We start from the raw sequence: 17,061 nt of genomic DNA, 5'->3' as shown, positions 1-17,061 counted from the left end.
GGAGCCCAGTGCGAGGCACAGAAATGGTTTGGCCATTGCCTCTGGCCACCTAGCAGCAGTGTGTGCTGATGCTGCTTCAGCAAGAAGCCACAGCATCTGAAGAGGAAATATACTGCCTCTTAGTGGTACAAGACGGAGATCTGCACGGTAGGGAAGTGGCAGGGGATGTGGCTGCGGCAAAGACCCCGGATGCCACTGGTGCAGAACTCTGGGTTTAACTGCTAGGCCCTTGGCCACAAAGAGTAAATGCTAGCATTTAAGTTGTACATTTAGAGCTTCTAGAAGTCTTTTATACCAGGTTCACAGATCTGGATTAATCATAATCCTTAATTCATGACACACTTTGACCATTTGTGTATGACCCTCTATAATTTATTTTAACGTGTGTCTTTTAACAAATATGTTAATAATGTAACAGACACCTGTGAATTCAGTGCCCAAATACAAGAGATGAAAAGGGGAGGCTCAGAAGAGAGAGCACACCCAGAGATCCACAAATAAGCATAACCTAGAGATGCCAGAGGCAGCATGGCAGATTCCTGTGAAAAGAGAAGGCAATCGGCAAAGGGATCTGCAAACCTTGACTATTTATAAGAAAAAAAGGTATTAAAATGTATGCCTGTCATGCACATTACATAAAAATAGCCTCCATAGAGTATGCGATCTTTATGTCAAAAGCAAAACATTAAAGCATGTAATAAAATAAAGGTGAATTTCTTTCTGGCTTTGGGGTAAGGGAGGGCTTAAAGAAAAGATATAAAGCACTAACCATAAAAAATGATGGAAACATTAGAATACCATAAAGTTAAGAAAATTCTATCAAAAGACACCTTAGCAGAAGTAAAAAAAAAAAGGCAAGCTATAGTGTAGGAGAAGATATTTGCAACATATGTAATTGAAAAATGATCAGGAATATATAATTGACAAGGAATTAAAACTTTATATCAAGTATATAAAGAACGGCTAGAAATCAATTTTTAAAAATACAAAAACATTAGAAAATGAGCAGAGAGGCATATCACAAAAGATGTAATGCAGTGGCTAGAAAACATCCAGAGATGCTTAGCCTCCCTGGCAATCAGGAAATGCAAACAAAGACAAGAATCAGATAACCATTTCACATATCATCAATCGGCGAAAATTAACAAGTCTGGAATTACCAAGTGTTAGATAGGATGTAGATCAATATAATTTTTTATATGTTGCTGGTGAAAGTACAAGTTGGTACCATCACTTTCCACCATTTTGACATGGTGTTTTAATGACAAACAATTTCATATCCTACAGCCCAACATTTCCACTCCTAGATATATACTCCACCCTTCTACACACATGCTAGTACATGTAACCAGGAGATGTGCATACAAATGTCAGGGGAGAACACTATTCATAACAGCAAAAACTGTAAATAACCTAAATCATCATAGCCAAGAGAATAGATAAATAAATTGTTGCATAGTCATATAATATTACAGAACAATGAAAAATGAGTGAATGACAGCCACATAACAGCATGAATGGATCTTAATAACATTGTGCTGAGTCAGAAAAGTAAATGCTAGGTAACAATATATGGAATGATATATATATATATTTTAAGATTTTATTTATTTAGAGAGAGAGCGCAAGTGGGGGGGGGGAAGGGGCAGAGGGAGAAGGAGAGAGAATCTCAAGCAGTCTCTGCCCTGAGAGAGGAACCCAACATGGCCTCGAGCTCATGGCCCTGAGTTTGCAACCTGAGCCAGAACCCCAACTGACTGAGCCACACAGGCACCCCTGGAATGAGATTTTTATATAAATTATTAAAGCAAGTACAACCAAACACCATATGGCTTAGGTATAATGTGATAAAAACTTAAAAACTATATAAGTAAGTGAGTAATAGACACAACATTCAGAACAGCATTTGCTTTGGAATGGGCATACAAGGGATGAGCCAGGAAGAAGACATAAGGTTACTTACAGTAGTCCAACAATCTGTGTATAAGAGTGGGGGTGAGAGAGTGTTAAAGAAAAATATATCCAATAATAAGAGAATGTAAAATAGAATTAGATAATAATTCAATGCAATATTATGAAGCCAATCCAAGCAATAGACATAATGTACTAAGCTAGCCAGTACATCTTATTGTATAGACAATTTTCAGCCCTCAGTTATAAATTGAAAATAAAAATAGTAGTTAGACTGGGGATAAAAGTCCATACTTAACAGACTAACATTTATCCTATATGGTGTTAACATAAAATTGAGTTTGTAATGAACTATACTGAAACTCTCCTTTACGTACACTAGTTTGTCATCCTTTATTTTCGATGGTATAATACAAGTTAAGTTCCATATCTTTTGTTGTTGTTGTTGCTTACCTTTATCCCCAGTACCTAAGGAAATGCCTGGCATATAGTTGGTGCTCAACAAATATTGTTGAATGGCTAAATGAATCAATACTTGTTGGTTATAGAGGGAAATTATGTAGCAATGGTGATAAAAGATTTTTGGAGGGGCAACTGGGTGGCTCAATCAGTTAAGCTTCCAACTCTTGATTTCGGCTCAGGTCAAAATCTCAGGGTTGTGAGATCCAGCCCTGTGTTGGGCTCCATGACCAGTGTGGAGTCTGCTTATCCCTTTCTCTCTGCTCCTCCCACCTCTCTCTCTCTATCTCAAATAAATGAATAAATAAAATCTTTTAAAAAAATAAAAAATAAAAGATTATTAGACAATAGTATAGGATAAAGCTGAACTCCAATTTATTTATTTTTTAAAAGATTTTATTTAATTTGAGAGAGAAAGAGAGATAGTGAGAGAGAGAGAGCATGAGCAAGGGGGAGAGGGACAAGCAGACTTCCCGATGAGCGGAGAGCCTGACATGGGGCTCCATCCCAGGGCCCTGGGATCATGACCTGAGCAGAAGGCAGACACTTAACCAACTGAGCCACCCAGGCATCCCTGGCGAAATCATCAATCGGCGAAAATTAATTTGCAATTGCAATTTAAATTTATGCTATGATTATATATAAATTATCCCATATTTTCTTTTTTTTTTAAAGATTTTATTTATTTATTTGAGAGAGAGAGAATGAGAGATAGCACGAGAGGGAAGAGGGTCAGAGGGAGAAGCAGACTCCCCGCTGAGCAGGGAGCCCGATGCGGGACTCGATCCCGGGACTCCAGGATCATGACCTGAGCCGAAGGCAGTCGCTTAACCAACTGAGCCACCCAGGCGCCCCAAATTATCCCATATTTTCAATCTCAGCATAATACTTGGTGTCTGATGATTTTCTTTATTTTCTTTATTTGATTTTTTTGTTGAAATTATGCTGAGATGTAAGATACACAATAACAGGGACGTAAAACTTTTCCTGTCTTGCTCACTGTAGTAATCATAATGTCTGTAGCAGTGGCAGGCATACAAGAGGTGCTCAGCAAATATTTCTTGAACAATTGAAAGAATATGTGTACGTATGGACAAGGACAAGGAAGAAAACACACACAAACATACACAGTGAAAAATGATCTGCGTGAAAAATGATCTGCATAAATGGAATTTTTGAACTTTTTGTTTCCTTTATTTAAATTGTTATTACAATATTATGTGTTCCCAGAATAAAAAAGAAATCCTGTTCATTCCATGCATCATATCATTATGAAGCATAGAGGCCACCCAAAATATTTTCCGACCCAGAAATTGGAAAACTGAAAGGTCTTGCATGAAAGTGCTTTATAATTTACACAAGTATATTCTTGGTCGTCTTAGTAGATTTCATAATGAAATGAACTACTGCAATTCCTCGTATCTTCTGTCCTACCCCACTTGAAAACTTCATTTATCCTCAGACATCTCTTTATCATTCTTACCACAAAATAGCCTTAGAAATTGTGAAATCTAGGAAGGGACTCTAACACCCAACAAACAAAATTTTCCTTGCTGTGAAAACTCACATTCTTACTTATGCAAATAAGAATATGTTGTTTACTAGTTGCTATTTTTTATCCATAAGCTTAGAGAAAAAAATTCCCTACAGGAAGTTGCTCTATTTATAATCATTCACAAAAACACATTAGGATCCAACAAGTTTATATTGATTGCTCACTCCCAAACTGTTTGTGAAACATGTTTCTACTCGTTGGATTGTACTGTATTGTGACATCCAATATTAGATGATGCATTTGGCAAGATTCGTGACAGGCATTGGTAATGGGATTTTTTTTCCTTCCAGTATGTTTATTTCAATAGATTTATGAAATGTTCACGGGCAGAAAAAGAATGATAATGGATGGATTTCTGGTGAAATAAACCCACTAGCAGTGTTTCTAAAGCTGTTGCTATTTGTGAGCACATTCTAATGGGATATTTGCTTATACATGCATTTTGTGTAGCTTACATATATTTGGATGTCACTAGAAGATTCTGGGTGCATTGCATTTACACTAAATTTATAAGTATGTGTTTTAATATATTCTTTTGTTATCATTTTATCAACTTTAGAATATTAGCATCTAATCCTAGTTCAGCTTCCAAGTTTCCAACAGCCTGGAACAGAAATGCATATTTTACTTTAACCACCTATGAAATGGGGATATCAAATCTGACCATCTAAATAACCCAAGTATATAAGGTTAATAACACCCTGGGATATTTTCATCCTGACACTCAGGTGATCAGGCCATAGAACAGAAAAGTGAAGCTTAATTACTTTTTTCTTTCTGTTTTTCCCTGCCATCCATCTGGTCCAGTGGAGCCTAAAGCCACATTGAAATCAGTCACTCTGGCTAAGTTAGACAAGCAGAAAAATGATATGCATCTCCATAGGCTCTTTTGCCTCCAATTTGTCCCATTACCAAAATCAACAAGCTTATCATTACCTCGCCACATGTGCCCATGCATATGTGCACACTTGTGCACACACACATATGCACACACACACACACACACACACACACACACACACACACACACACACACACACCTGGGCCTCAGAGTACATCTTAAAGACCTCACATAGAGTCTTTATTTTGTTCTTTGACCATACATTCCTTATTCTTCAAAATTTATGTACTCTTCTTTGTAAATCTTGCAATTCCATTGTTTACCCTGTCCCTGGTCCTGGTTGGTTCTTCTCAGGCCCTTGGTAGCTGTGCCTAATAATTTCATAGCAACGCCTTCTACTTTCCATAGGCAGAGAGGATGGAGAGGCTGGAGTTGAGGGGTTGAGAGTCAATTACAGGGACATAGCAATGCCAGAACCTACAGCAATGTTGGGCCCTGCTCTTCTTTCAGGCTATAGAATAATCCCTGAAGCCCTGCTGCTCCCTGTTGGCTGCGATGCTGAGTCTCTAAACTCACCACCCTTGCCCTCAAATTCTAAAATCTTGTATGTCTCAGATCACTTCTCATTCTACTTTCCTCTCCTCTAAAACACTGTTCTCCAATTCTGTTACCTGGTTCCTGATTCAACCACAAATTCAAGATTTCTTTCTCCAATTTTATTTTCTATTGTCTGTTAAAACACCAAATTCTGGGGGTTTCATGAGTCTCTCCACAGCTAGCACACAAGCCCTGCATTTCCAAAGATCATGAGTGTCATCTTTTTTCCATGGTCAGGAAGAGCATGAGGGTCCCATCTATAGATGAGGTGGTCATGGCAAGAACAAACAGGGTAACTGGTGTCAGCATGTGCATCCTGGTGTAAGGGGTGGTGCTGGCCCAGTACATACTCACCCTGAAGAGGAGGATGGGGCAGAAAACCAAGATCATTGAGATTCCTGTATCCAAGTCCTGCATCTCTGAATATTGCTTGCCACCCATGCCATCATTCCAGGACAAAACCAAGAACAGAAGAACTCAGAATGTCTTAAGAAAGATTGGATAACTGAGACAAGTCTCAGTAAATTTACATGTAAAAATAATGTCCAAATTCCAGAAAAGTTCAGCTTGCATCAGCTTGCCCTATAAAAGTAACAGAAATTATCTGTAGTTTGATCAAAAAAAGAGCTATCAAACTTCAGATAACCATGGATTTTGATATGACACTAAGTACATTTTCCTACAAAGGGATGCCCAACATGTCATAATAGTATTGCCCACTGTAAAATGGTTACAAAAGAATGTCAAGAAAGTTTGATCAAAAAAGGAGCTATCAAACTTCAGATAACCATGGATTTTGATATGAAACTAAGTACATTTTCCTACGAAGGGATGCCCCACATGTCATAATAGTATTGCCCACTGTAAAATGGTTACAAAAGAATGTCAAGAAAGTTTTTGCATGTTGTCAAAATTGATTCTGTTTTTTCCGTAGGATGAAATATCCCTTTATGGTAGAAAAACATAGTTTCCTTACTGAATAAGCTTCATCCAATGATAAATTTAAATAAATTGAAGAATCCAGTGTTATGCTCCAGGAAGGATATAAAAATTTATTTGAGAAACTCCAGCAACACAGCATCCTTGTGTTCGTATTTTCAGCTGATAATGGTGATGTACTCAAGAAGGTTATCCATCAAGCTGGTGTTTATCATCCAAATCTCAAAGTAGTGTTTATTCATGGATTTTGATGAAAATGGAGTCTCAAAAGATTTAAAGGAAAATTAACTAATGTATTTAACAAACAGAATGGTAGTATAAAGAACACAAAATATTTCAATCAATTAAAAGATATAACAACATAATTCTGCTGAGACACTCTCAAGGAGACTTGAGAATGGCAGATCAAATAGCCAATGTGGAGCACATTCTGAAAATTGGCTATCTAAATAATAGAGTGGGTAAGCTTTTAGAAAAGTATTATGTTAGTGAAAGATGAATCTTTAGAAGTAGCCAACTCTATCTTACTGAGGATTCTATAAATAAGTATTCCTCAGGAAGACCTCCTTTCTGTGGGAGCAATTGATACAAGAATTGCTCATCTCTTCGTCTTCCTGAAAGATTCAGGTATAATACATTCTCCCTCTTGAACTTTTTCTTTATATTACCTAAGTATTTTCAGACATGTTGAATCCATCAACAGGAACCTCCTTTTTCTTCACCTCTCTCAACACACTCCCACTATATTTTTTAACAGATTAAAAACAAATCTTAAAACCAAAACTAGAAAAATAACTCCCTGCTTTTCCAAAGTGGATTCTATAGCTTAATTTTATCACACATTTTCTGAGGAGTAGAAGTGTAAAAAGGAAGATTTAAAAAGTGGTCAACGAATTTGCATAATTTTACATACTGCCATTTTTGTAATTCGGATGGATCATGCTAATGGTATCACCATCTCCTGAAATTGTGCTATGCTTGGTTATTTTGGCTGAGGAAAATTAATATTGAGCAGAAAAGATTGGCATTCTATATTTGGTGAAAAAACTGTGGATACCCGCATGTAACTGACCATTACAGAATGTTCTGGATTTGGGCACCTGGCTGGCTCAGTTGGTAGAGCAGGTAATGCTTGATCTTGGGGTTGTAAGATGGAGCCCCATGTTGGGTGTAGAGACTATTTAAAAATAAAATCTTAAAAACAATGTTCTGTATTTACTTGCTGATGAGATAAATATGAAATGGAAAAAATTAAATACCCACTTCCCTCAAAGGGATAGCACTTGTTCAACTATTTATATCTTAGCATAAACTAATTTATCACATCCTTTCTTACAAACAGACTTTGAAAAGATAAAAAAATAAAGGTATCAAGCCCTAAAAGTAACAAGTAAAGGAGGCACCATGTTGGGAAAAATATCTTGTAAGGTTCTTCGTAATTTTACCTAAATCCAGGCCTAGTCCCAATTTATTTTTTATTAGTTGTTGTTCTTTGTTAGTCAAATCTCCACCATTAAGGCTTAGCCTTTAAAAATGGGCTTTTGAAACACTCAGTCCATCATCTGTTGACCTTGGTATTCTGTCTAGAACAGCACCAACAAAAAGTAGAAGATCACATGTTCAGGGTCAGATAATTATACTGAAAATAAGAACATCTCCCTGACCTAGTCAGATTCAAAATAGCTATGTATAAAACTGCCCTTACCTCTGGGGTGATCCCAAGTCGATTGGCTATGGCAGACTGTACTGTGAGCAGTCCCTGGAAAGCATGGAGTTATACCTCTCCTGAAGGGCCTGATAATGTCTACAGCTGCAACTGCCATCGGCATCTAGGGAGAAACCAAGAAAGGGGAGGACTAAGGGTTTTTGGTTTTGGGGGGTTTTTTCAATGTTTGTTTTGGTACGGTTTGGTTTTGCTTATTTGTTTTGGTCTTGACACACAAGAAAGCATTTAACTTGGAAAATCATGCATGCTAATGTTTTAAATAAATGAGCATAATGTTTTTCTACTGATCACAACTACGTGTAACTATAGCTCTTTTCCTTTATACTACAGTATAGGCCTGTTATCAAATACAGAAATGCAGAGCCGCCAAGAAGTGGAACTTTCTTGTCAGAGATGGGGAACTAAACAAAATCAGTTGATAGATCTACTCCAAAAGCTATAGGTACTGCCTGAGTTTGCTGCCATCCACTGAAGGGGAAGGTTTGCTTCTGAATCCATCAGGACAACTCAGCACAGCAGCTAGCAAGGCCTATGACTAGAGGGGTCTGAAAATTCACTGTTGACACAGTTCAGTTGTCATAGCCAAACAAAAATATCAGCTTATCCACAAGTACAAACTGTTTTGTTCCCTCATGCATGTTCTACCAAGGTCTTCAGAGTCCTTTTGGCACCTTTGCTTGACTAAAGGCCACCATAACACACCTGGACTTTCATTCTCTCCCATGTATTGGATGGACAGGAGAATAGTCACAACACACTCTCTCTGGCTAGAGAAACCTCTCCTAGTGTTTTGCTTCCATTTCTTCTTCCTGCTTCTAAGTGGCTATAATCAAAACCTCCCCTACTGGAGACATCAGGATCACAAGTTTTCCCTCAACTCCCACTTTATTTTGGGACATTCTAATGTGTGCAGCAGAATAGTTCAGTGATTTTGCTTTACATATTCATTAATAACCTTTTTTTCATTTTATTATTTTACTACAAATTATTAGATTCAATTAAAAGTCAAGAAGAGACAATAAAATAACTAGTCTTATACAGGTTGACTCTTCTAATATCTTCTTTAGCAGCTTCATGGATGCCCAGTGAAACATATACTTCATCCCCCTCAGGTGCACGCTCAACAATTCATGGTGAGTACTTGGGGGGAGATTTAGGGTCAGGGAAGATAGTGGTCTGCTTTTGGGCAAAGGTGGAAAAACAAGAACTGGTAAGAAACCGATCTCAGATAGGTATTGAAAAGTACACCTTGATGATGAAAATGACAATGAATAAAACCAAAATTTTTCCCAGCCACAGTCACTCAAAGAAGCTAGTCAGAGACCAAGTCCTCGATTTTTTTCCTTCTCTTTTATTTCAAAATGAAATCTACAAAATAGCATTTCTTGGCTAATTAAATACATTAAAATTGCATTTTCACTAGAAATTGAGATGATTTGTCAACACGGATTTGTCTACTAAAATGTTGCAAAGGAAGTTTTATTGACCTTATCAAACACATTATAGTGGGAGAATTGGCATTTGATTGGCTGAATCTCTGATAGATACCCTGGGAGAATAAGAAAGGGCCCATTTTTCTATGGCACCAACATAAGACATTTTCCCATAACCACTTAAATTTCTCATGGGGATTCTTTAGCAGATACTGTTTTGTTATGTGTGCTGTACAACGTCTCTTTTCTTCTTTAAACCAATAGAGAGTTTCACTTCTTTGGTAGTTATTAGATTCTAAGGTCCAAGCCTTGCTGTAAATTGGTCCTTAGTAAACTGTATGCATAGTACTGTAGGAGCATTTAGGCCATTAAAATTGAGCTCTTCCTAATAGCAAGTGAAATCCAATCATGATTTTACACCACTTAATTGGTTTGAGATGGCTATTAGGATCAGTTCAGATATCCCTTGTATATCCCTAGGTGATGTCTTCACCAGCACAACCAGAACATTTTCAGAGGTTCCCACACATGCCACTGGATCGACAAAAAATATTCACATCCATATCACTGGTGAGTCATTTACTTTTTTCTAAATTTTGTGTTTTATTCACTCAACGAATATTTGTTGAGTACCTACCATTTGCCAGACACTGTACCAGTTATTGGGTATACACTGTGAAAGAAGTAGATCTTTCTTGTTTTGTATACAGAGGAGACCTTGAAAACACAGGCCTTCTGAGGATTATAATCTATTGAAGATAATATACATAAGTAAGTAATCATATAATCAAATTTATTTGTAACAGATGCTATGATATAGTATAAGATACTGTCAGAATGTAACAGAAAGATCTAATTTTAACTGGCAACAGTAAAGGAGCCTCTAAAGATCTACTTAAGTTAAAATCTGAAAAATGAATAAAAATCAGCCAGGTGAAAAGCAGTGAGAAACATTCTATCCTATGAAAATCTATCTGAGACAAGAAAGATTGTTGGAACAAAGAGTATTTCCATAATTAAACTAATAAAATTTTGTCAGTACTGAATATAATTTCTTGTTTTATATCATAAGAGGTCAAGACCCTCCCAACCCAGGTCTTGATTGTAAGTTCAGAGACATAATCAACTCTTTCACTTCAGGGGGTGTTCTCTTGACTGGTGAACACTCCACTTGAATACTCAGCTTATTCTATATCAAAGGTCATCTAGTCCTCAGATCTTTGGAGCATCATCCTGCATACAACATGCCAATAGAACAAACTGAAGTTCTACCAATGCCTTTCAGATATTGGTGCCTTAAAAAACTGCCTAGTTCAGAGAAGGGACAAGACTGGAGCTCTGCTTCTCCACTAGGATATTCCTGAAGTCAATGGCCTCATTTTCTGTATGTGGTAGGGAGAAAAATTTTAAGCATTGATGTAAAACCCATTTAAAACCTTTGTTCTTTTATTTCTCTGAAACTTTAGGGGTAAAATGTTATATCACACCATGTTACCAGTGTAGAGCCTAGTAAATTTTGACTTGACTAAAACAGAACTTTGTGTAGGCTTGGGTTGACCATCTGTATGGTTGTTTCTTTTATGATCATGATACTCTAGTCTTTCACAGTTCCACTACTACCATGAACTAGTGTGAACTAGTCACCTGCACATACCACATAGCACATGGTTATGTATTATAGGACTATGTGGACTTACAGAGTACTGAGCATCTGCTTGGACTAGGCTGATGTTGGGTGAGCATCAGAAAGACCCCAAGTGTCTGGATAAGTGTTATAAACATGACAACATCATATTGCTGTGATCCAACCTATGTTAAACATAGAAAAGATTTGGTAACTAATATTTTGAATCCACTTTTTTTGGCCTATGGATTTTGAAACTTTGCTTTATGAAAAGCACTATAATAAATATGAGGCAATAAAAGAAAATAAAAACCTAGTCTCCACCTACAAACAGTTCACAATCTAGTTGAAACAATAAAAGAAAATCCAGATAATTTTGATACAAAATGGACTTTTTGCCCAAATGAGCTACATAATCTGAAGAGCTAAAGATCTACCCATAATGTATAAGGAATTTCACTGGGGTGTTGTTAGAAATAACAAAAGCCTGAAACAATTTAACCCTCGAACATTAAGAGAGGAATTAAATAAACCAGGATACATCTATGCATTGGGGAACTAGCCACTCATTTAATCAAAGGAGGTAAATCTCTACGCACTTTCGTGGAAAGTATTCCAAGAGCATTTTTTAAAAAAAAGACGCAAGGGACAGAACAATATGTATTGCCCCCATTTCTAAGAAAAAGAGATATATGTGCATGATACATATATATGTTTATATATACATAGAAAATTCCAGTGAGATACATAATTAACTATTAAAAGTTATTGCCTCTAATATGGATAGCTGGCATCTGAAGTCAGCCCTTTTAAAAAGGAAAATATTAAGTAACTGTGTAATTATAAACATTCCCTTGTATTCCCTGCAGTAGAATTTGACAACCTTATTTCCTAAGAGAGTTAATTTTCTTAATTCTTCCTTCATGTTAGAAAAAAGGTAAAACAGTCCAGAATATGATATTTACATGGCCTCTGGTCTAAAATCAACAATAACTGAAAGTCTTTGATTCACACAGTTTGACTTGGTGTACAAATGCTAGAAATGCAATGAATGAATTGAGTGTGGATATAATCAGAAGGGGTAAGAAAAATCAGTCCATTTATCACCCACCAATATAATTTCTCATAGCCCTTTACTTTTGACTTCCTCCCTTTGCACACCATGGAAAGAGCAAAATAACTGGTTTCAGTTTTACCCCTTTTGTCACTTCTCTCCTTTCTATTGCTGAAATGTGTAAAAGGGGAAAGAAAGAAAAAACGGGGAGGTGGTAGAAGGATTAGAAAAATCTCTATTCTGGATATCATTCCTCGAATGACATCCAAATGAAAAGTCTTGGATGATGATCTTTTGAGCACTACAACTCAATACGTAGTAGCCAGGACTTTTCAGTTTGGGATTTTCAGGGCACTGGAATGTTATAGTGTTATAATGCTTTTTACTCTTTCTTCCTCCTCCTAATACACTAACATTCCATAAAGCATTTAATGGCTCCTTAAAAAATAAGAGAATCAAAGCTAGGCCATTATTTCACATATAAAGTTTCCTTTACTGGAGTAAATTTGGAATACAGATTTAGAGCTTACTCCTTTTATTTATTCATTCTTACAAATGACATTTCATTGGCCATCATGTGCCAGGGATTGTCCAGGACCTTGGGAAAATGAAAGAAAAAAAAAAAGATTCATTCTGGAACATTCTAACAAGAAAGACATTCACATAAAAAGTAACTGCAGACATGCAAAAACAGAAGTGAGAACAAGGCATAGATACGATCCCAGAGCATGACTGTGGTCAGTGATGGCCCTTGGAGAAAACAGGTAAGAGAGATAGTTCAATTCATCCTGTTTTCGAATTGCCAAAGTTTGGAATTAAAGTTCATCTCTCTTTATGCCCTTTGCAGGTATTGTGGCCAATAAACCTAAAGATGGAATGTCCTGGCCGGTGATTGTAGCAGCTTTGCTCTCTTTCTGCATAGCATTGTTTGGTGTTGGAGTAAGAAAATGGTGTCAATACCAGAAGGAAATGTGAGTATAATCCTGAATCTGCAGGAACAGAGACACTTTTTCAGTACAACACATTCACTCAGCACTTTAAATATCACTCCTATATGGAGTTCTCACATAGAACTGAGGAAAGGGCGCTCAGAGAAGCTCAGAGAAGCTCCACAGCTTGCCCAGCACCACCCAGCTGGGATGAGTTGTGCAACCTCTGACTCAGTGTCCCCCTCTGCTTGTTCAGTCTCTGACGTTCATCAGATGGAACAAGTCAGTGGGCATGAAATGAGAACTGAGCCTTGCTTCACCTCAAACACTAAAACTGATTTTTTTTTTTTTTAATCTTCCTTACTGTTTCATGTTCATGCATCTCTGAACTGCCTGGGCCCACCTGGGCCCAGATGCTCAAGTGTGAAACGGAGTGAGAAGGGTAATTTTAAGAAACTCTAGCTGCTTTTCAGCAGAATGAGCTTTTACTAGACTTTTCCTTTTTCCCCAAGGACAAAAGAAAGTCAACAGTGGGTTACCCCTCCTTTGTCTTATTGAAATATTTTCCAAAATTCTTTTCCCTCCACTCCGCAATCTGAAATGACTTGTCAGATTAAGCCTCGCTCTTCTGACTTGGCTATTTTGGATCCAGAGTAGACCATGACTGGAGGAGACCCCTACAGCATGCAGAGCTACTCTTCCACTCCTGCTGCTACTCTCTAAGATGCCAGTGACCACTGTGCAGTACCTTCGACTTAGAGTGTCCTCTAAGACTCCATAACCGCTGTGCAGCGAATGTTAGTGGTGAAAAACAAAACGCTAGGGACGCCTGGGGGGCTCAGTCAGTTAAGCGACTGCCTTCAGCCTGGGTCATGTTCCCAGGGTCCTGGAATTGAGTCCCACATCGGGCTCCTTGCTCAGCAGGGAGCCTGCATCTCCTTCTCTCTCCCTCTGCTTGTGCTCTCTCTGTCAAATAAATAAATCTTAAAAAAACACGCTAAAGCAGTAGTCTGAAATTCTGGACTCTCGTCCAAGGACTACACTTTGGCTACCATATGACCTGGAGGACTTCATAATTTCCCTGAAAAAACAGAAGTGCAAATTTCTTAGAATTTTATCTACCTGTTGAAATATATTGTCTGCATCGAAGCATCAGAAAAAACAGGTAATAGGCATTAGATATTTTTATTAAAATAAGAAAATGGGAATCTGAAATTTTGAATTGATTTTTTTTATTCTGTATTCAAGTGTTTGTGTTATATAGAGATGAGAATCTCTCTCTCTCTCTCTCTTCTGTGTGTGTGTGTGTGTGTGTGTGTGTGTGTGTGTCCTTCTCCATGTCCATGTCCATCTCTATCTCTCTGGAGAAATTAAGGTGCTATGGATTAACCAACAAGGGGTGGAAATGTTTGAGTCAAGGACAGAAATCTGCTCACAGATGAATTTCTGGTGTCTTGATATCAAGAGAGCTGGAATATTTGTACAACTAAATCCCAAACTCACACATATGCCTGATGCATTTCAGACAAAGGGATGAGTTGTGCTAACGTAGAACAGTACTTTAGATAAAGATGATTTTAAGAATGTTTGCTGATTCAAATGTAAGGGATTCCTGCATTAACCATCCAGTATCAACCAATTCAAGGATCTAGAAGAGCTTTTTTTCCCACCTCAACCCTATCCTCACAGTATACAGTAAATGTGTGGGTGAAGGCTGGGGGTAAAGTTGGCAAAGGGATTATTTGAAAACCTTCAGTCTTTAGTCCCAGAATTTAAAAATTTTGTCTCTGGAGGAGTGTTTTAACCCACATAAGAGGAACACTTCTATTAGGAGGCAGTTTCCATGGAGAATATGGGTTCTGGTTAAAAGACCAGAATTGCTGGTCTGGTTCTCTTTGGCAAGTTGCTGAAGACCTCTGAGCCTCAGTATTATCTGTAGAATGGTGACAATAATGTCCAATCCCTAGATACAAATTAAATAATGTTATGATAAAAATGCTTTGCAAACTATAAAATATCATATAAATATTAATTAATGATATTATCATAACACAGCTAATCAGCAGACAGAAAAATTCTGGGGGGACTGGTGGGCATGTCTCTTTCTCTGTTTCCTTGAGTCACTGCCTCACATTCTTCGCATTGAAAATCCTCCCTTTGTTCCTAGCATGGAAAGACCCCCGCCTTTCAAGCCACCTCCACCTCCCATCAAGTACACTTGCATTCAAGAGTCCATTGGAAGTGATCTGCCTTGTCATGAGATGGAGACACTCTAGCCCCTTGAGACTTTGCCATATAGAATTCTGCTAGAATCCTGTGAGAAGGTGGATATCGTGCTTTATTAATATAATTGCCCTCTAGCCAAGCCTGTACGGCAGCTGCAGTGGATGTCAGAAGTGAATGACCTGTTTTCCCAGCAACTCAGCCTCTTTCATCTGCACATGCCTGAAATTGAGCAAGAATTAGAGGTGAAGTCATGCTCTGCTCATACCCAGTGCGAAATGTAGGAATGTTCTTGCTTATGTAAAAAGTGCAAATTAGGGTGCTGTTATTAAAAAGTACTTGCAGTGTTTTTATTTTTCATTTTAGTTCTCTGACTGAGGTGATGACAGTGGTTTCAAGCATGTGTCCATGCCTGATCCTCTTCTATTTGGGCATCTGCCAACATTCTAAACTATTTGCCAAAAGTATGATCATCTCTGAGGTTTGTTGCATTCCCTAGGAAAATTACAAAAAGAAGAAAATGTGAAAGTTCTAGCAAGAGTTCCAAATAAGTGCAAGTAGTCTTTGTACTGAAAATATTTTGCTTCTTTTCACTAGAGAAAATCCTAATACTTTGCACAAGACACCAGTCCCAGTCCCCCTTCCTCCCACCATGTTCTGCCCAGCCTCCTGCCCCATGGAGTGAGGAGGGGTCAAAGGGAAAACTAGCCAACAACCAAGTAGCCTAGTAGACATAGGTAACATTTCATTGGCCTCTACATGATGTGAACTAAGAGTGGTCTCATCCTCAGCTTTACCTCTGTGTGTGTGTGAGGGTGTGTGTGTGCGCATGGGTACATCAAACTATTACCAAACTGTTACATGAATAAACAGGCAACCTAGCCCCAATCCAACCCTGTAATTCCCATCATTCTCTTTTTCATCTGGGCACTCTTCTGTTCATCCAATCTGCATGTTTTTATCTGTCTTGAAATAAACACAGGCTCAAGTCATTCTAGCATTGATGAAGTAACTCTGCTCCTACCAATCTTTTACAAAAATAGTTCAAACGGAATGTATAGGTAATGGAGACAAAACCTAGCTAGCCAAACCTGTTCCGTATTCACCGAGAATTCCTAAGTGAATAAATTACTGATGCTCCTGTTCCTCTAAACCACCCAAACACCCCTGCCCGAGGAAGGAGCAATGGATGTTGCTGTCAGATATGACAGGCAAATGCTGTACCGACTTTAGTCTCAAAAGGAACATTTATTCATTTGCGGTGTACTTATCCCTGACTACATGTGTGAATAAGTTGGAGAGTTTTTTGAGTTTTTTTGAACATCAGGACTGTCCCACCCCAGAACAATGAAATCAGAATCCCTGTGGAGTGAGGCCCAGGCATCAGCACATCCAGGTGATTCGAGAGTTCAGCCGAAGTTGAGAACTGCTGAAACCAGTGGAGGTCCCTTCTCATCAATCACAATCTCGGTTAGGTACTTATTTCTTGTGGTGACCAGCCTCTAATGTGTCTGTCATGATTCTTGCCTTTTATAGAGTCCCCTCTGATAGTGAATGCAACTGACATATATAGCTGGCCAGGACTAGGGTAAGGCAAGGAAGACACCTAGGGTATAAAATTTAAGGAGATATTCCAATCCAGGGCCGTGCACTTGTACAGTCTTGTGAGGACCAGTTGCAGGCCCAGTGTAACCAGTAAGATATGCAGAAGTCACCAGACTATGACTTCCAAGGCTAGGTCACAAGGTACATGGTAGCTTCTGCCTTGGT

General features: G+C 38.1%; 1 protein-coding gene and 1 pseudogene across 2 annotated transcripts in view; both read left to right on the top strand.

Annotated features, from left to right (window-relative positions):
- The window catches only part of CD96 (CD96 molecule), an 89,094-nt gene extending 73,454 nt beyond the window's left edge, over nucleotides 1-15,640 (top strand). Inside the window, exons 11-14 of one of the 2 annotated variants that reach the window (XM_027581788.1) lie at nucleotides 9,099-9,161; nucleotides 9,942-10,031; nucleotides 12,987-13,110; nucleotides 15,236-15,640. In XM_027581788.1, coding sequence (XP_027437589.1) covers nucleotides 9,099-9,161; nucleotides 9,942-10,031; nucleotides 12,987-13,110; nucleotides 15,236-15,344 — 386 coding nt within the window. In that variant the 3' untranslated portion in view covers nucleotides 15,345-15,640. Of the gene's footprint in view, nucleotides 1-9,095; nucleotides 9,162-9,941; nucleotides 10,032-12,986; nucleotides 13,111-15,235 lie in introns of both variants that reach the window. The other variant, XM_027581787.1, reaches the window with a different exon arrangement.
- On the top strand, nucleotides 69-6,844 carry LOC113917304 (annotated as a pseudogene).
- Nucleotides 15,641-17,061: the final 1,421 nt, after the last annotated feature.

Source organism: Zalophus californianus, chromosome 1 (genome assembly GCF_009762305.2).
Source record: "Zalophus californianus isolate mZalCal1 chromosome 1, mZalCal1.pri.v2, whole genome shotgun sequence".
In the NCBI taxonomy this organism is placed as follows: domain Eukaryota; kingdom Metazoa; phylum Chordata; class Mammalia; order Carnivora; family Otariidae; genus Zalophus; species Zalophus californianus.
The sequence above is the reverse complement of the archived record's forward strand: the minus strand, read 5'-3'. Positions and strand labels throughout refer to the sequence as shown.